The sequence below is a fragment of the Phascolarctos cinereus genome, unplaced genomic scaffold, assembly GCF_003287225.1.
Source record: "Phascolarctos cinereus isolate Bilbo 61053 unplaced genomic scaffold, phaCin_HiC Scaffold_3;HRSCAF=262, whole genome shotgun sequence".
Lineage (NCBI taxonomy): Eukaryota > Metazoa > Chordata > Mammalia > Diprotodontia > Phascolarctidae > Phascolarctos > Phascolarctos cinereus.
The window spans coordinates 7,516,292-7,543,818 of record NW_027555736.1 but is presented as its reverse complement, the minus strand read 5'-3'; the positions used below and the strand labels follow the sequence as shown (position 1 = coordinate 7,543,818).

The window sequence follows — 27,527 nt, the reverse complement described above, 5'->3', positions numbered from 1 at the left end:
GCTTGCATTCTAATGGACCTGGACATAATTGAAGTAGGTCTGGAGTATTCCCTGACTGGGGAAGGCGTTGGCTGCGGGCAGGGAGGGGAACCAAGGAAGGTGTCCTGCAGGAGATGGAATTTGAGCCGAGGCTGGGAGGGAGCCTGGAGTGGTACCGTTCTAGGTGTGGAGGAAGCTTGTGCAAAGTCTGGGCAGAGAGATGCAGGAAGCAGGCTTTGCGCAAGGGGACCTCAGGCAACAGCTGATAATAGGAACTTCCTGGGTGACCAGGGTAGATTGGCACCTTCTCTACAGCTTAAGGGTTGTCTGGGACACTGGTCAGGTCAGTGACTTGGCTAGGGTCACACAGTCTGTCTGTGTCAAAGACCCAGGTTTGGCCAACACCCTGGCCAGTTGGCCACTTAAAGTCCTACCTAAATGTCTCCTGTGGAAATCAGAGAGATGAGGCGACTTGATTACTTCAGCCTTTTGCTTCATCTCTTCCCTCTTCCAGCCCATGGTATCTTTGTGTCCCAGATTTACAGATGAAAGGGGCCTCATTGGGTCTACCCCTTTATTTCATAGATGAGGTCCACAGAGGATGAGTCCTTTCCTCAAGGTCTTCCAAGCAGAGAGGGAGCTGGAAGCTATTCCCTCTTGTAATAGGAAAGATGGAGACAGCTGGGGAGGCTTACTTAATGTTCAACAACCAATGACCTAGCATTTTCCCAGGCCTAGTTCATTCTTATGTTTTCGTTGAGTGACCCCCAGTGTGCCTTTTCTCTTTCCACAATTGGAAAAGCCCTGCCTTGCTATTTGTAAGACTCCCTGGAGCATCAAATAAGCTTCTTCATGAGGATTGTCTTGGTTTCTCACTTGTGAAATGTCTCTGTAACTGTAAACAATATCCCACCCCCCACCAAGGAAGAGCTCTGAAGTGGGTCCCATGGTTCTCATCCCCATGGCAGAAGAGGCAGCAGTCAGCCTTCCATTGGATGCTTTCATGGAGCTCTCATTGGAACTGATGGACAACCTATATTTTTTATAGGAAAACAAGACCTTTCCCATGACTAACCATCAAATCACTGAAACCAAGTTCCAGGGGCACATTGCCTTAGAGGGACTGGTTTTAATCTGGTCAAGTGAGGCATTCAAAAATGCAGTGGATTGATTCAGGGTCAGGAGAGACCAAGGCTCAAATGCTACTTCCACTACTCTGTCCCATCTCTGTCTCTTCTTCCCTCCCTCCCTCCCTCCCATTTCCTTTCTTCCTTTCTTCCCTCCCTCCTTCCATCCTTCCCTCCATCTTCCCCCTTCCTTCCTTCCTTCCTTCCTTCCTTCCTTCCTTCCTTCCTTCCTTCCTTCCTTCCTTCCTTCCTTCCTTCCTTCTCTTCCCTCCCTTCCCCCTTCCCTCTTTCCCTCTTTCCTCCCCTCCTTCATTCTTCATGCTCATCTCTGCAGCATTTCCAGCATCTTAACTGCTAGTTCCTGCTGTCTTTGCATCAGAGAAGTGTTATTTCCTTTGAGTCAGAACACAAAGCACATTTCCAGCTTCACCAGCCTCTACCCAGCTAGTGCCCAGAGGGTGCCCAGAGGGAGCCCCTCACCACTGAAGGATCTTTATTCCTCCTCTCCTAATCTAGCCCAGTTAATTCCATGAATTATTTTCATTTTTCTCCACTGTTGGATACAGAAGGCATCAGCCTCCCCTGAGTCTGACTAGATGGGGACCTCATTTGTTCTTTTGGCCCCTGTCATACTCCTGACCGTGTCAATGGCCCTGACATCCAGAAACGTGGAAGAAGAGGGTCAGCCTGGTGGCCTCCATGACCTCCAAAGTCCTTTGCAGTTCAGAATATTTGATTCTGTGGAATTAGATCATCTTCCAGAATTGTGCTGAGCTCAGATTCCCTCTTCCAGAGGCACCCTGGCAATAGACGGACCTTCAGACTTTGCCAAGTTGGCCCCAGGATTGTAGACAGGGACCTAGCAAGCTGTCCACCTTGGATGTTCCAGAGCTCGCCCTCCTTGGGCAGGTCCCCTCTGCACCTTGATGAATGATCAGAGGAAGCCCCAAGGAGGCCACTTGACTGTCCTCAGGAGAAAAGGAAGCAGGCAGCATTGTCTCTGCCTCCAAGGGCACATTTGTGTCAGCTGTGAAATCTGCAGAGACTGGGGAGTGCAGGTCTCCTGGCACCCTCTCAAAATGGAGGTTGGTGTGGTGTCTCCCAGGCTCACAGACCCAGCTTTCCCTCCTCTACCTCTCTTGCCATCACCTCCTGGCCCAGCTGGGCACCCTTAAAGTCTGCTGAGAGTTGAGAGAGGCTGCTGAAGGCCTGGGCATCTGCTCTGGGGCCCCATTGCTTTCTGGTTCACCCTCAATATTGTGAAGGAAATCCTAAGCTGGGGCTTCCATTCCCTGTGAGAACTAGCTTTTCCCAACTAAGCCTCAAGGACTTTTTCTCAACATCCTCTACTGGTCCCTCAGCTCCTGGAGAGGATGGATAGGGTAAAAGGTGGCTCTCTGATAAGGACCATTGACTGGGAAGTCTCAGATAGGGAAGTCCCAGTGTGGGGAAGGCCCCTTCTCACCATTGCAGAGCTGTTTCAGACTGCTGCTGGGCCCCTCTCCTGTTCAGGTTTAAAGGAAGAGATAGAGAAATGGGTCAGTAACTCTCTGAGAAGGCCTTCACAGTGGGGGCCACCTGTCCTGGGGTCTGATAGCTGGATGTCCAGTATAATTCCAGCCTTTTAATGGTTAGCTGATTGTAGAAGGGTCTTATCTCTTGCCTGAGTCTGATCTGTGACTCTAGTCTTCCTTCCCTTTTGGGATGGTCAGCCTCTTGGCTACTTCTCAGTGACTTGGGGGAGGCCTTCTTTTAGGACAAAAGCCACTGGCACCGAATGGAATACAGAAAAGGAAACTGATGTAGCCCCAGGACCAGCTGACTTCCTGCCCAGGACCTGGTGTTGGCTGGGAACCAGAGGCTGTGCATATGTTACAACTTGGGCTCTGGGAAACGGATCATGTGTCCTCCCCTTCACCAAGAGGAGCAGGGAGTGGGAGAATTCTTCTCAGGGCCTGGCCACTGCTGGCCAGTCATCAGCGGATGTTTTCACCAGGGATATGGTTCCTTCCGGAAGGATTCCTCCCATCCCCTGCCTCTCCCTAATCCCTGCACATCAAGCTCTGATGAGGGAGAAATGAGTCACCTCACTCCACATTTTGTTTTTCAGCCTCAGACATGGCAGGCATTTTCTGTTATCCCCTCCCCAGTTTTCCTACTTACACCCTTGGCCAGTGTCCAGTAGAAGGTCCAAACAAAAGAGGAAGTGGTACATTACCTCTTTTCCTCCTCTGAACCAAACCGGGCAAGATTCTTTGATGGACATAAGCACAGAGGTCATTCTGTTCACTCATCCTCTGTATTGAGGGTGATGTAAAGCAGAGAGACCCAAGCTCGCTAAAGAGGGAGCCATCACAGTCATGGAGGGCGTTTGACACAGAGTACAAATGGCATGCTCTCTGAGCAAAGGCTGGTCTCCTTTGAGTGGCCGTGGGTCTCATTGGAGAGGTGTCATGCCCCAGAATATTCTGGAACATCCTCAGTAGAGCCACAGCCATTCAAAGGGAACCACCCTCAGTGATGAGCATGGCTGAAGAGTTCCTTTTGTCCAGGTCTTGTCCTTTTGGATAGACCATCTGTGGAAGTGTCCATCAGTCCACAGATCAAAGGCATGCTCTGATATGGACTGTCATCTGTACCCAGAACTGAATGGAAGAATAGGTTGAGCTGTATTGGGAATTCCCAATGGCACCTTGTGACACAAAAGCCCCTTTTCAATGCCCATATTTTCCCAGCGATGCATATGGTTACAGATTTTGATACATACAATGATGATGTCCCTCCCCTACTTAGTAACTTCCAGGGCTCCCTATTATCTCCAGGATCACACAGAAAATCTGACTTTTAAAGCCCTTTATAACTGGATCCCTTCCTACCCTTCCAGTCCTGTCCTTCCAGACCTTACTCACTACGTGTGCCCGACGATCCAGTGATGCTGGCCCTCCTTGCTGTTCCTGGCACAAGACAATCCATCCTTGACTCTATTTGCACTGGCTGGCCCCCATGCCTAGAGTCTTCTACCTCCTTGTCACCACTTCCTGGCTTTCCTGGCTTCCTTCAAGTTTCAGCCAAATCCCAGCTGCAAAAATACTTTTCTGGCCCCTCCTACTGCCAGTGTGCTCCCTCTGAGATTTTCTCTAATTTATCCTGCTTTTATCATGTATGTACGTAGTGGTTGCATGATATCTCCCTGCATTAGACTATAAGCTCCTTGAAGGCAGGACTGTCTTTTGGCTTCCTTTGTACCCCCAGTTCTCATCACAGTGCTGGGCACATAGTAGGTGCTTCATCAATGCTTCTTGCCTGCCTTCAGCAGTGATGGGTTTCTGCTTCTCCATGACTGGATGACCACTGGTCTGGGATGCTGTTAAGAGAATGCTAGTTCATTGTGGATTGGATTTGATGCCCCAGGTCTTTTTCTGTTCTGGTTCTCTGGGGCTCCTTCCAGTCCCATCCCAAGGACTCCCTCATTGTGCAGTCAGAGTGGTGGTGACAACATTAGCACTCATTTCCACAGCCTTTAAGGCTTACAAAGCGCTGTCCTTAAAGAAGGGTTGTGACTGTCCCATTCCTCTTTTGAAGGAGGAAGGGAGTGCCTGGTCCACAGTCATGCAGAAAGTGTAAGGATGCCCAGCAATAAAATGATGCTTGTTTTCAGATTTCTATAACTTAGGTGAGGGCTTTGGGCACCGTGACACCCAGGTCCCTCCCTCCCAGTTCTGATTTGCTGCCAGTGTGGAGGGGCTGGGTTCTTTGAGGCTCCTGCTTTTACTGATGCCTGGGTGACCTTGGACAAGTCCCCTCTTTTTGTCCTCCATCATGTGAGGGGAAAGGGGTGGACCCGATGTCCTTATTGTTTGTACAACAAACATCCAGATTTACAGTTTTACTCAGTGTATAAAAGCCCTCGGCAGCCAGTGGGTGTAGTCAGTTGGGAGAGCTAGAGAAGGTTTGCAGCCTGTGGTCTTGCAGATGCTTTTTTAAGAAATTATTTTTGTCTAGAGAAGAGGTGTGAACGATCGACGTGAGGGTTCCTGGGCGTCTGCTGGCCGCTGCCCCTAACCTCAAATGTCACACAAATAGGTGGGGGCTGCCTCACTCTGCTGACCTGGCAGCTTCGCCCTTGTCATCCCCGGCCTTGAACAGTGGGGCCATTGATGCTCTGGGCTACAGGCTGAAGCCCTCCTCCAGAATCCAGCTGTAGGGCTGGGCCCAGAAGGCTCTGAAAGCAGACGGGATGGCCTGGCCTTCTGGGCCACTGGCTCGAGGTGGAGGAGGGGCAGAGGAGGAACTTTCTCTTGGAGAAAAGACAAACCAGGGATGGAATCCTTCCTTCCCTTGGTGTCCAGACAGAACACTGCTTTATTTGGGAGTTTTGTTTTGTGGAAACCAGGGTTGGGGGAAGTGTCCGTTTTAAAATTCAGTTCTGTGCTAAAATCCTGTATTAAGCACCACATGGGGGTGGGGGGGAGAGGAAGAGCCTTTGGGACTCTTCTTTCACTCCTTCAGGAGAGTGAAGACCCCTGTGTGGCTTGAGCCTTTCTTAAGGGGTGGAAGGATGAAGACGGTTAATGCAGTTACTCAGGCACTTGCTATTAAATTCGTCTTTTGGGGAAGGTCTCATGAGGGTAATATCTAGGCTTCAAGGAGGGCTAGCAGAGGCCTCGAGTCCCTTGAGCTGGCTGTGTAGACTCATGCCTGTGGGTCTGGCAGGAAGAACAGCCGCTTTGCTAGTGGACTTGTGAACTTCCTGCACAGCTTTCAGGGGTCATGCAGAGAAGCTCCTCACGTTAATCCCTTCAAAGTCATTTTTAAAAATCAGGTGCATTTAATCACCTCAATAAATGCTCAGACTGGGGCCAGGAATCATGAAGACCTGAGTTCTAATCCTGCGTCTGTACCCCCTGTGAACCTTGGTTTCCTCATCTGTGAAATGGGAGTGATAAGGCCTGTAGTGCCCACCCCATAAGGTTTGGGAGGTCCCCTCCGATTTAGTGCTCTGTATTTCCTCCTAGCGGGCTCACCCTCCACTGAAATTGATCCCTGCCCTTCTGTGCTTCAGTAGACACCTTCTTTTGATTTCCATGACCGAAAGGTCAACCCTCAGAAACACCCTATCTGCTTTATCTGTGGTGCAGAATCTCTCTGAGGTTGCTAGTCTTATCGGTGGAGGGTAGAGACACTGTCCGTCTACGGCCCTTACGTGAGACCTTTCCCTCTAGGTTTAGGACCAGCCGCAGCTTTGGGTCTCCACATATAGCCCCACTGAGCCTCCAGTACCCTCCTTACCTGAGGGAGACATTGGAGATCTCAAAGTAGGGAGGGAGAGAATAAGCATGTACACAGCCCTGCTATGTGCCAGGCACTATGCTCAGAGCTTTTTACAAATAATTCATTTGATCCTCACCACAACCCTGGGAGCTAGATGCTATTAAGATCCCCATTCCACAGATAAGGAAACTCTGACAAGCAAAGGTTAGATGACTTGCCCAGGGTCACACAGCTAGTGTCTGAGGCTGGATTTAAACTCGGATCTTCCCTACTCCAGGCCCAGTGCCCTATCCCCTGTGCCACAAGCTTTCCCTGAATTCTGAATATGTTATGTAGGACTTTCCCTATTAGGCTCATGGCCTTGTGTGTTCATGAGTTTTAGATTCCCCGCTTTTTTGAAGCAGTGACAATAGGGTCCAAAACCTGCTGGGTTTTTATCTTTGTTATTTTCTTCCAGACGCTTCATTACCTCGTGGATAGTAATCTGCGGGGTGGAGAGACGTTCGTCGTCGGGGCTCTCCATCTTCCCTGAGAGGGAGACCTCCCTGGCCCCTTGGCTGCGGCAGAAACACAAACATCTCACATTCAGGGCAAAGCGGGGCCAAAGTCCCCCTGCTCGCCTTCCCGACTAAGCCTGGAGAGGGAATGGCCCTTCACAGAACAGCTGGTAACCAGCTGGGCTAAAGGACCACATGGGGGCTTTGTGGCACGCAAAGCCGGGAAGGTGGGGGGGGAGGAGGGGAGGGCGGGGTATTTGGCTGTGAAATTTGGTGGCACTGACCGTGTGTTAAGGTTCTGCTACGTGCAAGCTTTGTATTGGGACTGGAAAAGGAAAAGCGAAAGCCCCTTCCGTGTGGGAGCTTACCTGGAGAGGGGGGTGTACTTATACAGACGGATCATAAGGTAGTTCTGGGTGGGGGACTGGGGGCGGGGGGGGGTAGGGATGAAAAGGAGGAGCGAGTGGGAAGCTAGCTGGAACGTATGCCCGCGGCCCAAGGGCTGCTAACGGCGGATTAAAATCCTGGGGAGTCTCCCTCCATCAAATCAGGGCATCTCTAAGGTCATGTTAAGCTCTCAAATTCTCCAGACAGTGAGGCTTTCAGCCTTCTTCATCTCTTCCATTTCTGTGACCTGTTTGGAAAATATTTAATTGAGTTTTTAAAAAATTGGTGCAATGTCATTTTGTCCACATTTAAGTCACCACTGTAAAAAGAAGCTGTAGGTTTTGTTTCTAAGGAATGTTCTCTAAGGTTCTCTAAGAAATCCGAGATTCCATAATTACCCAACATTTCATAATTAATTATTGAAAGGTAATAAATGGATACTGCCTGCTCTAGTTCTATACACCTAAACGTCAGAATAATGGCAAAGATCTCTAGTAGACAAAAGGATGCTTTAATTACCCATTCCCATGGTAACTCAGACACCGCATGGTCTTTGCTGGAGGTATTTAAAGTCCTTGTTACGGGTTGATGCCCCTCTTATTTCACAGCTACTGTGAACCCTGTAACAGGGTCAGGTTGCTAGAATCTCAAAGACCTGCGCCCCTCCCCACCTTGAGAGATGATGGTATTTTTACTAGGAGGGAAAGGGAAGCTTTTTGTTGCCTGCAAAAGGCGTTTAACCTTTGCAGAATTAGCAAGACTGAAAGGCATGATTTCCCTCTACACCCCATTTGTGGATATCAAAGCATGAATATAAACTCGCTCCAGCACTATGGTCTCAGAGCAGCTCTTTCAAGACAAGGAAAACGGCTTTAATTGGGGCTAAATATACACTAGCACACTCTGATCAGGTAATGCCTGATGCTCACAGGGCAATTTAGAGTTTGCAGTGATCTCATTTGGGCTTCAGCGAAACCCCTGTGAGGTAGGCAGGGGGGATCTCCATCTTACATACAGCAACACAGAGCCTTGGGGGATGGGGGGGCGGCGTGTCTAAAGTGATGCTGTTGACTTGGTCTTCAAAACGAATTTTTTAGCTTGTAGGCAGATCTTTGTGCCATGTCACGCTGTCTTGAAACCTGGCTAAAATGCAGATAATGATGTTTATTCTACTCCAATTTTGTTTTAGGGAAGTGGTGAAATACAAAAGGAAGTCAGTGACTGCTGATCACTATTGATGGTACCTTGGGTCATACTATAGATGTGATTAAATCAGATTGAGGCCTGGCCACTAGCTATGAGGCAGGTAAGAGACCCCACCATCAGCTCTTTTTCCTGTGCTTTGGATAGGATTCAAGCACATAATTATTCCCAACATAGAAGCACCTTTCTGCTTATGGTTTTCATCACTAACATTAAAAGCAGTTTACATGCCACAAGTGGCTTTCCATTCCCGTTTGGCAGGCTAGACCTCAAGGCAGATGAGATAATGCAAAGAGCTCAGTCTCTGCAGTCAGAAGAACTCTTTCCTCAGGAGAAGCTGACATTCAAAAGTAAGCAGCTAGAAACGTTTTTGTGCACAGGTCTTTCTACCTTTTCAATAACTTTTTAAAGGAAAACATAGCATGGAGCCAAGATATTTTCAATGAACCCTAATCCTATTTAGTCTGCCAAATTATCGATTCCATAAAGAAGTGCTGCATTTCAATAACAAACTTGGGAACCTTATAGTCAGCACCCATGCCTGGAGACGCTGAGGAATGATGTCTTTTCATAACGTTGGTCATTATCCTCCATCAGATCGAGTATAAGACACAACAGACTTGTATTCTACAGAAAACTGTGTTGGGGGGAAGTGAGGGAGGGCATAAACTGGCACATTGCTGATCTAGGAAAGGAAATCAGATTAGAAGGAAAATGACAGAATGAAACCTAAATAATGCCCCCTTATACACACACACATGCGCACACACACACACACACACACATATCACACTCACAAACATCTTTTGCCCTCCTCCCCTGACTGATCAATGCTTGCAGCACCCATTTAGTGACAACCTCAGAGCCTTCCTTACTTACATCACTCACCCCCAGGGCCCTTTCTTCTCTGAACTCTCTGTGTTCACTTACAATATACCATCTTGTGAGTTTGTCTGCCTTGCCCTCCCCCCCCATGAGGACCAAGGGCAAAGACTTTGTCTTGTATCCCTCTATTTTCAGACCCTGGGCACCCTGAGTCTCCTGCACCTGGCCAGAGTCAGCAGCCATTAAATGATTGCATTTCAGACCCACAGACAATACTATGATGTAAGGGGCCTCACTGCAAGTGAAGTTATCATTCTGGATTTCTTCATTTAAGCAAACTTATTAAATGCCTACTCTGCACCTGGGCTGGTACTGAGTACTAAGGGTTTAAATCCACTGAGAATTTACAGCCTTAGCCTAGGAGGCTCCTTGAAGGCAGTGAGCATGGTGGCTTACACGTGGTCAGCGGGCTATGGGTTTGTTGGAGTGAGTTGGATGGATTACACTTAGCTAAGTTTCATGGTGGACTCAAAGTCTCTAAATACGAGAAGATGGAGAGAGTTTTAGATGATGAGGGCAGTAACGTAAATGATGGCAGTCTTGAGAGCTCAGCGCAGAGCAGTGACTGCCAGTGACTCCAATGGATGATGGCAGAGCTCTGGCTCTGCCTCCTGGCCAAGGGATGGTCAAACAGAGGAAAGGGGCAGGACAGGTCCGTGCTGGGGTTTTTGCTGATTTCTATTTCTTTGTTACAAGAGATAGTTCTGTGGCAGGGTAAGGGGAACCATTGGAAGTGATAGCCATGTTTTAAAAAGGAAAGAATAAATGAAATGTTTTTGGTTTTGTTTTTATTTGTCAAAATAAGAGAGCAATGACTTGATTTCTATGAGGGTAGAACTAGGAACACTGAATGGGTAGAAGAACAGAGAAGCAAATTTAAGCTCCACATAAGGAAAGGTTTTTTTTCTGAGTGGAGCTATCAGACCATGGGATGGATTCCCCCTCAGCTGATGCCTTCAAGCAGAAGACCACCCATGAACATGAGTTGGATTGCATTAGTCTGTAAGGGCCCTTCCAACTCTGAACTTCTCTGGTCCAGAATTTAGCACATAGTAGGTGATTTAAAAGCACTTGTTGGCTTGACTTAATCCAGGAGCACTGGTTTATCAGCGTAGATTTCCACACAGCATTTGGTTGACTCTTGTCACTGAGGAATTCCAATCTCATGGAACACTTCCCATGACATTCCTGCCGAAATGGAGACAATTATTGGTGAGAGGTCATTTCCCTTTATACATGCTCCTTTTAATCATTTAGTCATTTTTAATTAAAAATTTTCCCAAATGAGTTGTTTTCCCCCCTAGATTTTGTTGTGGGTCAGGTTTCTGTGTCAAATGAACAAAATCAGGCTGTCTCATTACTCTGCCCCTTCCCCAGGAAGGAACCATACTAACTCTTTTTAACTCTTCGTAGCCATTTAACATAATCCAGGGACTATCTAGGAAGCAGTTTTAGGAAATCTAGGGTACTATGGCCAGGGGGAGGATTCACAGCCATTAACAAGCACCCCCAGTTGTGACTGAATGTGGTAGGAGTTTATGGATGGGTGTTGACTGCCTAGCCCAGTAGGCCAGCTAGCACCTCTCCAGTGTCCAGAGAGTCTGACAGACACCATGATTCCTTTCTAGGTCAGGACCGTCTCAGGGACTGAGAGGCAGCAGCAGGGCAGAGCACCAGATCTCTCAGGCCTCTTCTGGTTCTGAATCACAGCAATTGTGTGTATAAAATGGAGTCATTAGACAGTGAACTGCAGGTGGATCAATAAGAGGCCAAGGGATCTCATTCAGCCTTGCTCTGAGTCTACTTAAATTCCCATACGACTGTATAATTCGTGGTTGCTGAGGGCTCCGTTGCAGATGACTTCCAGATTTATACATCTGGCCTTCGTCTTTCTGCTATCCCACTGGATGTTTCTGACTTGGTGTGTCATAGACATCTCACACTGAAAACAAGGTCATTATCTCCCCCCCACCGCCCCTTCTGAATTTCCTTGTTTCTGGGCATCTGGGTGGTACAGTGGATAGAGAGCTGGGCCTGGCGTCAGGAAGACCTGAATTCAAATCCAGTCTCAGACATTTACTGGCAGTGTGACCCTGGATAAGTCATGTAACCTCTTTTGCCTCAGTTTCCTCAACTGTAAAATAGAAATATAATAGCACCTCCCTCCCAGGGCTGTTGTGCAGATTAAATGAAGTAATATTTGTAAAGTGCTTAGTACAGTCCCTGGTCCATAGCAGGCACTCAGGAAGAGACTCATCCCCAGACTCCAGACCCCATTTCTTGCCACTGCCCCACACTGCCTTTTCTCCCACTCTCCTTCTTAAAGGACATCCAGTGGGGGAGCCTCCTCCGTATTCCTTTGAATATGGGCCTTCAAAGATCATCCTTGTCCACTAAAAAGACAGGAGGACAACGTCCATGTGCCTGTGGCTCTCTGGGCAGGCAGGCAGGGCCAGGCTGACCTCTCTGAGTTTGGCCCGAGAAATGCCATGTCAAACATCACACTCGGGCTGGGGTTTGTTGTAGCAGAATAGAAGCCACATAGCTGCTCATAATGCTTCTCTTGTTTTCTGCATGAAGGCTGCACTGTTCTCCTCTGCGGAGGAGGGATTCAATACTCGCTCCAGTGGACAGGGGAAAATGAGTCCCTGTCTGTGGTGATTCCTATCTGGAGGAAAACCACTTGTGGGCCTCCTCCGAGGGATTTCTGTGCTCTCTGGGACTCTGCCGAGGTGCAGGCTGCCTTTTCCTTTTTAAAGGAGTAGGTCATGTCATTTAATCCACTCCCAAAGCCCTGCTCCAATTTCCCATGGGGGTCCAGAGGTGAGCCTGGGTTTGTTAAGGCTGTACTAGCTGCACACAGATCTGGTAGATTCAACTAAGCTGGAAATACCAGGAGTTCAGGCCCAGGAACCAGCTGCCTGGGTCTGTGGTCTGAGTTCTGCAAAGCCACATGGGCAAAGATTGTTAGGCTGTGTGCGTCCATCCGAGCTATGGCAAGGTTACCATCAGCATCTTCAGAGGGAATACTCACACCCAGGAAATCAAGGCTCCAGAGGAAGGAAGCTCGTGGGGCCAGAGCCTAGCCATGGATGACAGTTGTAAGAATTTCAGATTTCTTAGGAAACTTGCATTGCACATTGGTCAAGCTAGCTTCTCACCCACGTCTAGTCCAGAAACTTATTTTCTCTGTGCCTAGCCCAGTGACCAGCACTCTTCAGGGAGTTCTCGGGGTAAAGGAGAATGGGCCTGGGATTTCGTTTGGTTCAGGGAGCTCCTAATGAGGATGGGTCTCTTTCCCAGTGCGGATCACTTCCTCTGCCCCTTCTACCTGCCCTCCAGGGGGCTTCTGTACAACCAGAGCCAAGACTTCCTGGTGTGAGGCCTCCCTCCAGCGATGTAGGCCCCTCCACCAGAGCCATGATGACTTCTCTTCACCATTCCACACTACTGACTATGTCTGGGTTCAAGTCAGTCCAAGGACCAAGAAGTAAGCAAGACATGATGCTGTGGCAGAAAGTCAGAAAATGTCACCCTCGTGGAGTCGGTCTGCCAGAGGGGATGAGACGTGTGCAGAAAAGCATGGCGCCTCTCTTGCCAGGCCCCAACAGTTGCAGCTGAATGAGATCCGTGGCGCTTGTGGAAACCCCTTCAGCTTGGGCAAAGGGAGGGACGGAGACAGCTGTGAAATTCTTACATGGGCTAGAGTTAGAAAGGCAGCTCTAATGGGCCAAGATCCCAAACCAGGCAGAGAAACGATGAGATGAAGAGATGGGAGACAAACAGAAGATGGATAAAAAAAAAATTTTAAATATCCCAAGTCTAAGAAGGAATTAAAGAGGGGACAGTCTGGGATTGAGACAGCCAGAACCCCATGCTGGGACAAGCCCCAGGGGTCCAAACTGGAGGAAGAATGAGTTGTTTCTTGCCTTCCCAGTAGATAATATTTGTAAATTGCTTAGTACAGTGATGGGCACATAGCAGGTGCTTAATTTCCCCCAGCACTAATGCCAGTTTTCCACTGTAGCTGCTTAGCCCTGCCTTCAGCCTCCTGAATTTCCATCATCTGGAGAGCCCCCTCTGCCGTGCCCACGGGCGCCTTCATCAATGCCCACCAGCAGGCATGGAAACCAGGTGGCAGCAGACACGGTTCTCCCACTTGCCCAAGCTCAAGATGGAGTCACCTTTGACTCTCCCCTCTCTGTTAGCTCCTGGTTTTCATCCGTCACCCCAACAACATGTCCTGTGCTCTGAGGATACTTGTACAGTCACTAAGTCCTGCTGGTTGCAGCTCCTCCCCTCTCCCCTATCCCTCCCCATGGCGGTCATCGTGATTCCAGCCCTCGTGGCAGGCTTGGGCTCTGTATGATCTCACAGTGGGCAGGCCTGTGTACCTCTTTCCCCCGGTCGAAGGAAGCTCCAGCCTTCGGGCAGGCTTGTCACCTGGAGCAGGAGGCCTGGCTCTTCGACCAGAGGATGGGGTTGGTTTAATGATTACTGCTACTTACCTGGGGGGGCCTCAGTTTCCTCCCCACTGCTCAATGGAAGCTCCTTGAGGGCAGTTACTCATTGTGTCCCAGCGCTTAGCCCAGCCATGGTGGACACCTAGCGGATGTTCATGGGAGTTGTTGGACTGGAGTCTCCTGCCTCGGCCGTCCCTCGCGGCATCCTTTGGTCCTCCTGGTCTTAGCAGGCACCCCTGTCGGTTCCCACCACTGTTCGGTTCTGTGGGCACCTGGTCTTGGCTCTCTCCCGTCTGGGGCGGCTGCTCAGCTCCTCAGGTCGATGTTTTTGTTCTCTTTGGCTGGGGCTCAGGGCCTTGGTGACTTACTGCCTCTGTCTTCTCTGTTCAACAGTCCCATTCAACTCCACCTACCATGGGACCCTCTGACTCCTCCCATCCTCTGCAGGCAGCCAGCCAACATCCTTCACCTCTCACCCTTCCCGTCTATGCATGCTAGGGAATTCGGCCTCCTCGACACCGGTTCTGTCCTTCCAGCTGTCCACACCCAGGACTGTCGGCCAGCCTTCAAGGCTCCCTGCCAGCCGGGACGCTGTTGCCCTCTGCAGGTCCAGGGGTATCTATCGCTCACCTACTGCAGCTCCTGTGGGCCCTGCCCCCCTTGCCCTCTGGCTTGTCCTTGAACCAGCCTCTCCCCTTTCTGCCAGACTGGCTGCCTTGATGCTCATCACTTCCCTGCTCAAGAAGATTCATTGACTCCCCAGTGCCTGCTAAACAAAGTCCACCCAAGGCACAGCCTTTGACCTGCCCTTGTAGTTTGATGCCTATAACCTTTATACCCACGAGCCAGCCAACTTGTACTGGTCACTGATCCCTGGACCTGCCAGGCCCCTTCCCACCCCACAATTCCTGCCTCTGCCATTTTGTCCTTTGGTTCCCCCCAAATAAAATATCCCCAGTACCTGGTACAGTGGCTGACATTGGGGGGAGGATGCAGCTGAGTGACCAGGCTCCCAGTGAGGAAGCTCCCTCTGCCAGTGTAGATTGGCACATGCTGTGCCCCTCCCAGAGCTGCCCAGGGCACACAGCCAGTGTGTGGCAGAGTGGGTCTTTTTGACTCTCAGACTTGCGCACTATACCCCATTCTGTGCTGCCTCTGATGGCGGCATCATTCAGCTCAGCCTCGTTTTCCAAGTGAGTGTTCACCTAATCTCCTGGGATTTACTTCATGCCATCTCCTTTTGAAATCCTAAACCCTTTTCAGGACCAAAGTCTGATGCCACCGCCTCCATGAAGCCTTCCTTGATTCTCCCAGAAACAATGAGCTCTCCCTCCTTGAAGGTCTCCTGGAGCTTTGTGATTTCATATGCCCTATATGGGAGTTATGTTCTTATACTAACTAGCCTTATCATTACTTAGGAACATTGGGAGACAGGATCTGGGAGTTGGCGGGGGGGAGAGACCTTAGAAGTCCTGAGAGACCCCATTTGACAGCTAATCTGACCAAAAGCAGGCAGCAGATGCAGTTAGCCAGGGTTACCCTAAGCCCCAAGCTTTCCCTGGGGCCAGCAGAGAGCCGATTCCAGGTTACTGATGAGCCATCTACCCAATACTGTGATGTGTGGAGCCTCAGGAGAGAAGGGAAGAGAGGATACAGACCACCAACCCAAAACATGCATTAAAGTATTCTGCCCAGAAAGAGCAAGAGAGCTCGTGTGGCAGCTGAACAGGGTGTGCAAGAGAAGGGAAGGGCCAAACCATTTCCAGGAGTCTTGGAAAGATCTGGGGGTGAACGAGAAGCCACAGGATGGGAGAAGGGCAGAAAAGAAGTGTGTAGAGCCTGTGAGCTGCATGGAAGCCAGCGAGTTCCATCTCTACTTCTAGAGATATTCTGGAACCCAAGACTGAAGAGATGTCCAGGAATATCTAAGGAAGAAGCCACAGAGAGCCAGAATTGCCTCAGCAAGAATGCGTCATGACAAACAGTTTTTAGGAGAAGCTTAACCCTAGCCAATGACTAGAGGAAGATGGCTGTACATCGCTGATTGTAAGAAGAAGGCAAAGAAAACAATGCTGAAATTTACCTCCCCTCCATCAGAGTGGCAAGGTTAGTGAGAATGGGGACAGTCAATGATGGCGGGAGAGAGACACAGACCCTGCTGTTGGTGGGCTGCACACCGGTCCATCTGCTGTCAGATTACCAGACAAAAGTCCCTAAACTGGTCATGTCATTGACCAAGCACTTCCACTACTGGGCATGTGCTGTGTGTCCTTCATTTTCAAAGAGGACCAAGGACATCATGGGTGATGTTTTGACTAGGGGGTGAATGATTTGAGGCAGAGCAGCAGAAAGTCTCAGCCTTACTCTGTCTTGCAGTCATCAACGTCCAGCGTGAGGATGACTGGTCCAAGATGCAATGGATGACGTTGGCATCTTCGATGTCTGACCAAGCTCTAAGCACTTCACGGTGACTGTTTCATCTGCCTTCACGGCACTGGAACAAATTGTCCTCAACAGCCCGTTCCACTGGGGAAAGTCTTCACATGTGTAGGCTAGAAACTCCCCTAATTCATGGATGGATTTGAAGTCCATCAGTTACCCTCAACCTGGTTTAGCCTGCTGAGATGGTTTGCCAAATTGTGGCTGCTGCCCATGCTACCACTTCTTGGAGCCACAGAGGAGAGGTGGGTGAGAAGTGGACACCAGAAGTGGAAAGCAGCCCTGGAAAGGGCTTGGCAAGCCCTCAGCCCAGAGGTGCTGGACCTCCCAGAACACCCCATACACCCCACTGGGCGTATATGTCCTAAAGAAAGGTCCTATGGTCTAAACAATAGTCACAGCGACACTTTGGTATAGAAAACAAAGGAAAAGCAGAACATTCTTTTTAGTGGTGTGCCAGCCCAAGATCTGGCATAGAAATGTAATGAAACATTATTGTGCTACGACAAATAACAAAGATGGAAATCAGAGAAACGAGGGAAGACTTACAGAGTAAAGTAAGGAGGCCCAAGAGAACAGTATGTACCATGACTAGAACAACCAAAATGAAAACAACCCCCCAAAGCAGTCAGCGGCTGATGGATTACAATGAACAGCATCCCCCCTGGAGAACTGAGAGGAGTGCGCCTTCCTGCTCAGTCAGTGGGACGATGGAGCCACCCATGGAGCCCCCCAGTACTGGGTTCTAGCCCTGCCTTGTTTGCCTTAGGTTGTATGCTTCTCCTTTGTTACCTGGAAGGCTTCAGCAGAGGGGAGGGGTCAAGGGCAAATGCCAGCTGTGTTGTGAAAACTTCAGAGAACAAACGGACCCAGGGCAGGTCTGGTTTACCTCGTTTCTGTTTCTCCCAGACCTCCTAGTCCAGGAAGCTGGTGTTGGCTTTGTGTTAATCAGGGGAATGCTATAAGTATTTAGGTTTTAGCAAAGCCTTCAACAAGATCTCTCATCTGTTTCTGTGGAAAAGATGGAGAGGTCAGGAATAGAGAGTAGATTGGCTGGATGTACTTAGAGCTCCAAAGAGGATGGTTTGATGCCTCAGGGCAGGCAGGAGGTCTGGGGGGGGGGAGTGCCTCAAGGATCTGTCCTAGGACCTTGTCCTAGCTACCATTTGTTAATGACCTGGATAATAATGGCTAGCATTTTAAAGGCATAAGCGACATCCTCATCAAATGTGCAGTTGGTGCCAAGCTGGGAGGAATACCTAGCACAACAGAGGTATATTGGGAGGCTACATAGATTACCAGGCTGAATCCAATCGTGAAAATTTTGCATATAAAGTCTTATGCTTGTGGGGCCATCTCAATTTCACAAGTACGAGATGAAAGAGGTGTGCTTCGGCTGTAGTTTATCTGAAAAAAATCTGGTTATCATAGCTAAGTGTAAACCCAGTTTGCATCAGCAGGAGAATATGGCAGCCTGGAAAGGGAATGTGAATTTAAGTGACATTAGTCCCAGACGTAGTGTCTGGAGAAGTGGGAATCCTGCTGTGCTCAGATCTGGTCAGGTCACAGAGGCGTGGATAACCTGGGGAGTGTCCAGAGGAGGACAAATAGGATGTCAGAAGGCCATGAGTTTGCACCATCTGAGAACTGGTTGAGTGAGTTAGAGGTGTTACCCTGAAGATGCAAAGACTTGGGGGTGACATAATAGGTGTCTACCAGTATTTGAAGGGTTTGTATGGAAAAGGAGCATCCTTGAGCCCAGAGGGAACGATTAGGAGCAAGCACTGGCTGGAACCTGCAATGAAGAGACAGCTGAGGTTCAGTGTTAGGAAATGATCCCTGGCTCTTAGTCCAATCCCAAAGTGGAATGAATGGGTGACCTCTGGGGTGGGAGCTCCCACTCACCAGAGGGCTCTGAGCAGAGGCTGACCACTTGTTGCAGAGGGTTTTTCCCCCTTCTATGGGCTGGGCTCATTGGCCTCAGAGGTCCCTTCCCACTCTTGGATTCTGAAAAGCCAGAAAGTAAGGCAGGAATTAGGGTCTGCTTTCTGAAGACTAGCACTGCAGAATATGGAGATGCTCACCTCCAGTGGGTAGGACACTGGCTGATGAATCCTTTGGCCATGGTGACCTAGGAAACAAAACTCCAAAATGGTAGCCAGCCCTGTGCTGCCCCTTCTGCTGCCACTGGGACGGGTGACAGAGGGGGTTAAGAATCACACAGTTTTTAAATGCTCAATAAATATTAACTTTGGATATTGAGTTTTTGAGATCATCGCATGGCCAGTTAATCCACAAACTTTTGGAACACCTGAATTCATTTCATAAAAAGCAGTCACCAGAATGAGGAGGCCACAGGGGCTCAGAAACCCCTTTATCCATCAAGCACTGGGTCTTTTGCCAAGGAGAGATGCAACAGCCTGGGGCAACGCCATTAGACTACGAGATTCTTGAGAGCAGGGCATGGTTTTTGGGGGGGTTTTGTTTGTTTTGTTTTTTGTTTTTGTTTTTGCCTTTTTTGTATCCCCAGCACTTAGCCTAGTGTCTGGTGCTTAATAAATGCTAGTTGACTAAAAGAAAATTCATTTGTAAAATACAAAAAAAAAAAAAAGGCTGGAAGAAGAGTACAGGAAAATCAGTGGAAGCAAAACCGAGGCTACACAAATCTTGGTGTGAGACTAACTTAGTCATATCATCCTATGAGCATGCAGGGATTAAACGGAAAACAAAAAAATAATCAGAAGACAAAAAAAAGCCCCAAAACCTCACCTTTTTTTTAGCCTTTCTGATACCATCCTTTAACAACTGTAGTGATGATGTAACCGCTACAAACTTAGGCACCTCAGGCCTCCAGGTACCTGGTTGTTCGTTCAAGGAGGCTGATGTGTCTCTTTGGGTCACACTGGGAACCTGGTGCCTGGACCAGAACAAGGACACACTGAAGGAGTCTGGGGGGAAGCAGCTCAAGCTGGGGAGCATTGGGGCAGTGATTTACAGGGTATCCTTGGCAAAGGAGTAGACCAACATGGTAGAACGAATCACAGACAGCATCCATATCCAATGTTCCACCTGCCTCCTTTCTCATCAGTCTAGAATTTTGATGAGAATAATCGTCGCGGATATCAGAAGTATCAGCAATGAAAATACAAAAAGGGACCAGATAGGCTTGTATAGATTGTTCTCTACAGAAGGGGATGGCCGTCTCTGGCAGCCCCACCACTCGTTAAAAGATGCAGAGACGAGGCTGTTAGGTTAATTGCTGGCTGAACGTAAAAGGACATTTGACCCTGGAGAACAAATGCAGCCTTGAATTATCTGATACAGTAAGGAGCCTCTCGTACTCACATGAAGATCACACAAGATTCTGCCATGATGTATATGCATCCACAGAGACGATGGCATTGACCAATGACTCTGATACTAAGTGAGTCAGAAGCAGGGAATCCTGTGCTTCCAGGCCCCAAGCATTCACCCTGTCATGGAGAACACCATCAATGCTGCAGTTATCTCAGCAGGTCTAGAAGAAGCCCTCACTGTGTTGGGTCACCTGAGCCCCTCCACTCCGGGGCAGGTTTGGAGGAGAACAGAGATGAGTCCCAAAGGATGGGAAGGGCTTGGTGGACTGCTGTCTGCCCTGTTGGAGGGAGAGCCGCATTCCTGATGTCTTAAATCCCTCAAATATCGGAATGACAAATCAGTGTACAATGAAGGACGCACTAAATCGTCTACTAGGGGCATACAGAGGAAGGGCCGCTCTGTGAGGATTTGGGTGTGAAGGAGGGGCCAGGAGGCCCTGTCCCCACCCCTCTCCCAGGAGATTGTGGTACTCGCTATCCTCTAATACCTTTGTTGCAGAATTTCACATCGTCCTTTAAAGTCACCGTCCCCTTATTAATAATAACAAGAGCAGAAGGCAATGCATGACAGTGGTAGAATACTAGATTTGGACTCAGAGCTCCTAGATTCAAATCCTGGCTTTCTTACATACTCCCTGGGGGACCTGGGGCAAATCATGTATTTCTTCTTTCTGCTCCTCAGCTTTCTCCTCTGTGAAATGGGGGCATTCATCCTACATGGGGGACCATAGAGGACACTGCTGCATCTGTTTTCAGTCTGACCCCATGTCCAGGATAGGTTTTGGGGCCATTCTCCTCCAAGTGACATTGGAGGGGGGAGCTCCCTCCTCCTCTATTCTTTCACCCTTTAGCTCTTTCGATTCCTGGAAACTTGAGAAAAAAACCTAGAAAGTGAGCAGTGAGACAGAACTGGCAGCCCCGGGGCTCAAGGGTGGCCCATTCGTGAGAAGCCTTTCCCCTCATTGTTTCAGTTGCCACCTGCCAGCACACTGGCTGGTCCTGGGATGAAGGATGGGCGGGACTTTCCTTATCATTTAATGAATACAAATGTGGCCCGATTCAGCTTGTTTTCTTATACCTTCGCTGTCCCTCTAACATAATTCATAATTAAATTAATTGGCCATCAGACAACCAAGCATCATATTTAGACCCTGGGACGACAGAGATAAAGGTAAAGTGGTCCTGCCCTCAAGGAGCTTCCATTTCACCAGGGAACCTACACGTGCACAAATCCTCCTAAAACTGACTTTTTCTTTTCTTTTAGAACTCGGGGCTGTTACGATATTGCCTGAGAGCCTGCATAGTGTGGGGGAGGGGGTGGGCCTTGGAGAAGTCCTGTAGGTCATCAGCACGCCCCCAGCGGCCCATAGAACTGGTTTGAACCAGATCCTAATGGAATCCGGAAATGTTTAACAAAATAAAGTAACATAAATAAATAATATAAATACAATACAGCCTAGATAATGTTAATTTGTAGTATTCAAAGCCATCATGCAGCTGTCAGACTTTCTACTTGAGTCTGACTTCAGTGGTCTAGGCAGCTTTGCAGACAAGATGCTGACCTGTATGAGTAGATTTAGTTTCCTCACCTGGGAGTTCTCCATGCCCATGAGATCTCAGGTCCAGGACCCGCCCTCTGCTTGCTATGCAGCTTCATCAGGGGTTGTCGTAGACCAGATTTTGTGGTCCTTCTTTGATCTCCATCCTGCCCCTCTTCGATTCCGGAGTCTGACTGGTCCCCAAACCCCAGACCCCATCCCCCAGTGCTGAGGGCTTCCATTGTTCTTCTTTGGGCAGCCTTGGCCTTGACCCTTGAGCCAGGGTTCTGTGTACCCCCAACCTTGACTTCTTTCTCTTGTGCTCCCAGGACTTTACATGAGATGAAACTCTGAACTCTTCAGAGCTTGTCTCGGTTCAACTTGGACCTCAGCAAAACCCCTTCCAGGATTCTCAGGCATTCATTGGATAGCCCTTCCCCTTTCTGGGCTCAGAGCTAGATGCCCTCAGAAGAGGCTGAGGGGACAAGGCCCACCCTCCCCCTGCCCAAGCTCATTGAGGATTCATGGCCGAGGACCTAGGTAAGGGCCAGATGGGAGGGGGCCCTGAAGTCCCTAGCTGCCAGTGATGCCTGAGCTGTCTGTGCCCAGGAGGGCGAAGGCTCTGCCCATCCCTATAGACCTCAGAACAAGGTCCGTCAGTAGGCTTCCACACACAAGACAGCTTCAGGGTTCTGTGAGCCCTGACCCTTCAGGGGAAGGCTGAGCTTTACCGACTGTGCACAGGGCCCAGCCTCTGACTTCCTGTGCCAGGTGTGCTGGCATGGAAAGGACCCCAAGCTGGCATCAAGCGAAATGTTAGTTTTGTTTAGGTTTTGTCCAGAGGATGTTTGAGGCTTCTGGCTTTATTTTTATTTGGAAGGTGTAACAAAATCTAACAGTTTGTTTGTTACAGGAACAAAATAAGAGTAATAAAACCAGCCAGATGGGCCCTCAGGCCCTTCCCTCTCCCCGCATAGTCGCCCACTTGCTTTCTAGACTTTTCTCACATTAGAGTCTGCCTTTCAATGAAGTCGGACTTCTAGCGGTTTCCCAAGCCCAGCGCACATCTCTGGCTCTCTGCCTTTGGGGGTGCCGGATGTCTTGCCTGGAAGCCTTCCCTCCTCATCTCCAGCCTCAAATCGTGGCTTGCTTCAGCTCTTAGCTCAGGCACCTTGGTTTCTATGAAGCCATCCTGGCCCTCTGGCCCTCTCAGCCCCTCCCGAGCCTTAGCTCACGTTACCAGCCGGTTGTCTTATTCCATGTCTGTGTGTTGTAGATGAAGGGATGACTTCCTTTTTCTCTTTCTATCCCTGTGCCAGGCCAGTACCTGGTACATTGTGGATGTTTAACATGTGTTTGTTGAATGGAATTGAACTGAAATGTGTTGAGCCCCCTGAGCATTGAGGATTTTAAGTTAAAAATTTCAGAAATCACCCTTTTTTGTTTTTATATCACCCTGCCCAATATATCTCCCCCTGCCGCTGTCCCTGAGGAGATCTCTGCAACGACAAGAAATAAAAATGGAGGTGAGAAAAGCTGTTGTATAAAAATAGCATACAATCACATACACGATGTACAAAGTAACATGCAAAATTGATATTCTCGGGAGAATTTGATTAGGGATCTAGATCAGAAAGCATTTATTAAGTTCCTTTTGTCTTTTCAGTTCAAAGAGTATTTATTAAGTGCCTCTTGTTTACATGTAGCTGCACTTTGGGCAGGGGGAATATAAAAAGTAGTTAAAACGGGGGTCCTGCCCCCTCTCCTTGATCTTTACCATCTCTCAGGGTAGAGAGACGGGAAGGAATGTAGCACGAAACAACACGTAGTTTGAGTGTAAAATAATCCCAAACAGGATGCCACGTCAAGTCCATAAGCATTGATGAAGCACCTACTGTGTGCCTGACGCTGTTAGGTGCTGAGGATTCAAAGAAAGACAAGACACAGTCCCTGCTCTCAAGGTGCTCACAGTCTAACAAGGAGAGAACATTCGAGCAATCGTGGGAGGTCCAAGGGTGGGGACAGTGGAAGGGGATGCAGCTGGTGGGGAAGGCTTCACAGAATAAGCTGGGCTATAACAGGGAGGTAGGAAGTCAACAGGCTGGGGGTGGGGGGAGGGGAGCATCAGAGAGTGGCCTGAGTGAGGAGAGAGTTGCTGGTGGTGGGGGTCTGGCTCCAGCGTGGAAGAGAGGAAGTTTGCGGGAGATGAAGGTGTCAGGGCAGAGGGGTATGATGTCGTGGACACTGGGCTGAGGAGTGAGGGCTTCACTAGGAGGAGCAGGAGCCTCTGAAGGGTCTGAACCAAGAGTGAAGCGACCACATCAGCTCGGTCAAGGAGGCCTTGGCTTTGGAATCCACAGGCTGGGGTGACACCCCACCTTGTCTCTGCCTGTGCGACAATGGGCACATACTCCAGCTCCCCTAATTTTTGTTTCTGTAACGATAGTGATCTCCAGATCCACAGTCCTCCATATATAAAGAGGAGAAGTCTGGCAATGCTGGGAAGAATGGGGTGGGGGGAGGAGAGAGCTGAGGCAGAAGGGGCCAGGAGGAGCCCCTGGGGCCTATTCTGTACAGGAAGGAGCAGATTTGTGCAGAGTAGAATCTGGTGAGCTGGTGATGCCCACATCTCAGGTGAGGGAAAGGGAGAGCCAGGCACGACCCTAGGACCTGAGGCCGTGGGCACTCAGGGGAGGGCAGTGCCATAGGAGAGGGAGGTGAGAAGGTTTAGGGGAAGGAGATGAGAGCCTTGCTTTCTCATGCTGAGTCTGGGGTCTCAGGGGACCTCTAGCCAGCATGACTATCCTCTTTGCATCCGACAGGGCTCCCTACTCTTCCCAGCTACACCTTCGAGGACGTTTACATTTTATTGCTCAGCACATCAGGTACGGAGGTGGCTGAGATGTGGTTCGACTCACCCTGTAGCTGCTGAAACCAGATCATGACCAAAGTACCAAGTGTCCTAAGGATGATCCATCAGTTATTGATAATGCTAATAGCTGTCATTTATCAGTTACTCTAACGTTTGCAAAGGGCTTTACCTAATTTCATTTGAACTTCACAATAGCTCTGTAAGGGAAGACGCTTTATGCATTTTACAGATGAAAAAACAGATTTAGAAAAGGGAAGTGACTTGCCAGTGATCACATAGTTAATTAAAGGTAGTGGCAACATTTGAATCCATATCTTCCTTACTCGACAGCGAGGGCCCACTCCTTCTCTGCTTCATGCTGGGGAGGGCTCCCTGCTATGTCTAGGTGAAGCTATGGATGTGCATTTTTTCCTCCAGAAATAGTCACATCCCACTAAGTTGCTGTGTCTGGGCCTCCCCATTCCCAGCTGAATGTTTTCTCAAGGCCGCAGTTTGTGAATCTCCCTAGATATCTGCTTAAGTGATACTTAGATGCGATGTCTCCTCCCTACAGAACGGGCCAAGAACAGCCAACTTTGAATTTCAGACTCTGATATCTGTAAGCATTGGGGTAGCTTTGGCAGCGTGGTCCAGGGAATTAACGATTGACTTGGAGACAAGGAGGCCTGGGTTCAACCCACCTCTACGTCTGCTCCAAGCCTGGGCTTCTTTATCTGGAAAAAGCAGAGAGGTTTTCACTCGTCTGCACACAGGGCTTTCATGGGAAAAGTGCTTTGGGATCCTTGTGAGAGCTATGATTGTTCAATGTGAGCTGTTGTTAATATTAACAACAGCAATTTGGTAATAACAAAATTATCTGTGTTCCAATCTTTCCCATGACACATAGGACGTTAATATAGCAGGTACCTAATAATCGTGAAATGCGGCCTCTGCCTGGGAGAAGCCCTGGAGAGAAGGCTGTGAAATCACCACAGTACAGTCGATGTTCCTACGTCTCTGTGATGCTCTGCGCAGGGGACTTTTGTGTGGGCTCTCCCACCCTTAGCACAGCTTCCAATCTTCCGTGACTGAATGATAGGCATCTATTATCTACTTACCATTTACCAGGCCCTGCGCTGAGTGTGGGGAACAGAGATGGGAACGTGGGGCAGTTGGTTCTCCCCTCTGGGGGGTCACATCTTTATAGGGGAGCTGTAAAATATTGGGGACTGCCCTGAGGCTTGGAAGCTGGACGGCCTAGGGTCGGCAAAGGAGGGCATTTTGACTCGGGTCCTCCTGAATACACGTGCCGCCCTATGTCCCCAAGAATGCCCATAGATGTATCGTGACGCTGATGACAGGAGAAGCGGCTTATGGGTGAAATGAGCCTCTTGGGAGATCCCAAGGCTGGTCCAGGGCGCTTGAGCTGTGGTTTAGGGAAAGAAAGGGATGGGCCAGAGCAGTGGAGCCTCAGGAACCTTTTCAGAGTAGAGGTGCGGGCCAGAGGGGACCCAAGGGCAGGCAGGCACTCAGGATTCCCACATCAGAGAGCCAGAGAGAGGACCGTCAGGGCCAGGAGATCAAAGCAGCTCTGGAGAGAAGCTCAGAGCTGGAGGAAGGGTCTGTGAGGGCCTCCTGGGAGCAGCGGTTGGCCAGAAATCAACACTGGGCCCCAAGGACCCAAGGGGAGCAGGGCGGCAGTAGGCAGCAGCGAGTCTCAAAACTCAGTAACCAACATTTTAAGCCCAGAGCCTTACTTTCTTTTCTCCTTTACTTGACAGGCAGAAGCCTTCTCTTCTTCTCGGTGAGTACCCCGTTAAATTGGAATTTTATATATTTGAGTCAGAATGTGGAGCCCACACAAATAAGAGTGCACAAGGTACAAACTAGAGAATGATCTTGTGGGGGAAGAGGGCCACAGGTGAAGCAGAACACGGCTCCCCGTGCTTACTCCAGAGCTGGTTTTTGGAGGCTGCCATCGGGCTTCCTGTTCCTGTCAAGAGCTGTGTGCTTCGAGATGTGAGTTGCACAGATGTGTTTATCTTTGGACAAAGGCTGACCGGGGCCTGGTTCTGGAGGCCAGCAGGGGTTGGGAAGCTGCTAGGGAGCCCCATGTCAGGGTTCTGCTGGGTGTGCCTGGCAGGTGCATGCGTGTGTGTGTGTGTGTGTGTGTGTGTGTGTGTGTGCGTGTGTGTGTGTGTGGTGGGGGGATACTGCTGGAAGAGAGACTCTGAAATCACATGCATTTTGCTTTCGGGCAGTAATTAAGGGCCATGGCCTATGTGAACGGTTCTTAGGGAGGAAGAGATTTTTGGATGATATAGCCACTTCTTTCCATCTTGTGTTAACCAAAACATTCAAGTCAAGTGGTCCTTTTTTTATTGGCCATGCAACTGGAGGGGAGATCAACAATAAACATTTCATTCCATCTCTTTCCGTGGTCAGGAGTTCTTAACCTGGGGTCCACTGGGGATTGGTGGATGCATTTCAGGTCCATGAACTTGGATGGGGAAAACAAATTCATCTTTAGTTTTACTGACCCCTAACTAAAATTGAGGATTTCATTCAATTATGAATTAAAAACCAACCCCCCAGAGTTATTCCAAGAATTCCATATCAGACTGGCAAAGGGGTCCAGGCACAGAAAAGGCAAAGGACCGCTGTGACAGATCTCCACGCACAGCCTCGTGGACATGAACTGAGCTAAGTTTGAGCTGTCCCAAGGAATTGAGAGAATGTAACTGAAGGATTCAGCTACAACCAAAGTCACTCCATTTCTGATTTCCATTCTGATAAGGGGGAGGGCTGTCTGTCTGCAGCTGCCCAACCTGACCTCTCCCACAGCTTGCCTTGGGCCAGCTTTGGCTTCCTTTCATTCCTCTGTCTGGTCTTATCTGCGCTTTCCCGAGGCTTTCTGACCTCTGCTTCTATATTTCATCTGGGTTTAAATGTTAGTGACTAATACTTAAAAGCTGGAGGCCATGACCCCCACTCTCTCTCCCTGCTCAGCTCTGAATGCTAGATGTATGTTCATGTGCTGGGATGGAGAAAACAGGAACCGGCCCTAATGTCACAACGTCTGCTTTGTAGAAAGGCAGTTAGGCATGCTTGGATTTCCAGTCTTCTTACACCTTATTCCCCAGCCCACGCTCTGCCTTATTGCCAGCCTGCCCGGGGGTCTGCCTGTCCCAGGTCTCTCCCCTTTCCCATCCAGCCACCAAAGTGGTTTTCCTACAGCACAGGCTGGACCATCCCCTCACCCTCTACTCAGTAGGGCCCAGTGGCTCCCTATCCCCGCCAGGATCAAAACACAAAATGCTCTACTTGGCCTTCCAAGCACTTTACAACCTGGCCCCCTCCTCCCCTTTGCAGGCTTGTTACTCCCGGAAGTGTCCTCTTCCATCCAGTGACACTGACCTCGTGGCTGTTCCATGAACAAGACCCTGGCTCTCAGCTCCAGACGTGTTCTCTGGCCACCCCTCAGCCCGGAGCGCTCAAGCCCCTCCTCGGCTCTGAGCAGCCTTTCCCTAC

General features: G+C 49.4%; 1 protein-coding gene across 1 annotated transcript in view; it reads left to right on the top strand.

Annotated features, from left to right (window-relative positions):
• LOC110202209 (protein tyrosine phosphatase receptor type E) overlaps window positions 1-27,527 on the top strand; it is a 171,112-nt gene that overhangs the window by 34,310 nt on the left and 109,275 nt on the right. Inside the window, 1 exon segment of the mRNA XM_078150689.1 lies at window positions 25,778-25,800. Within this exon segment, the coding sequence (XP_078006815.1) occupies window positions 25,778-25,800 (23 nt within the window).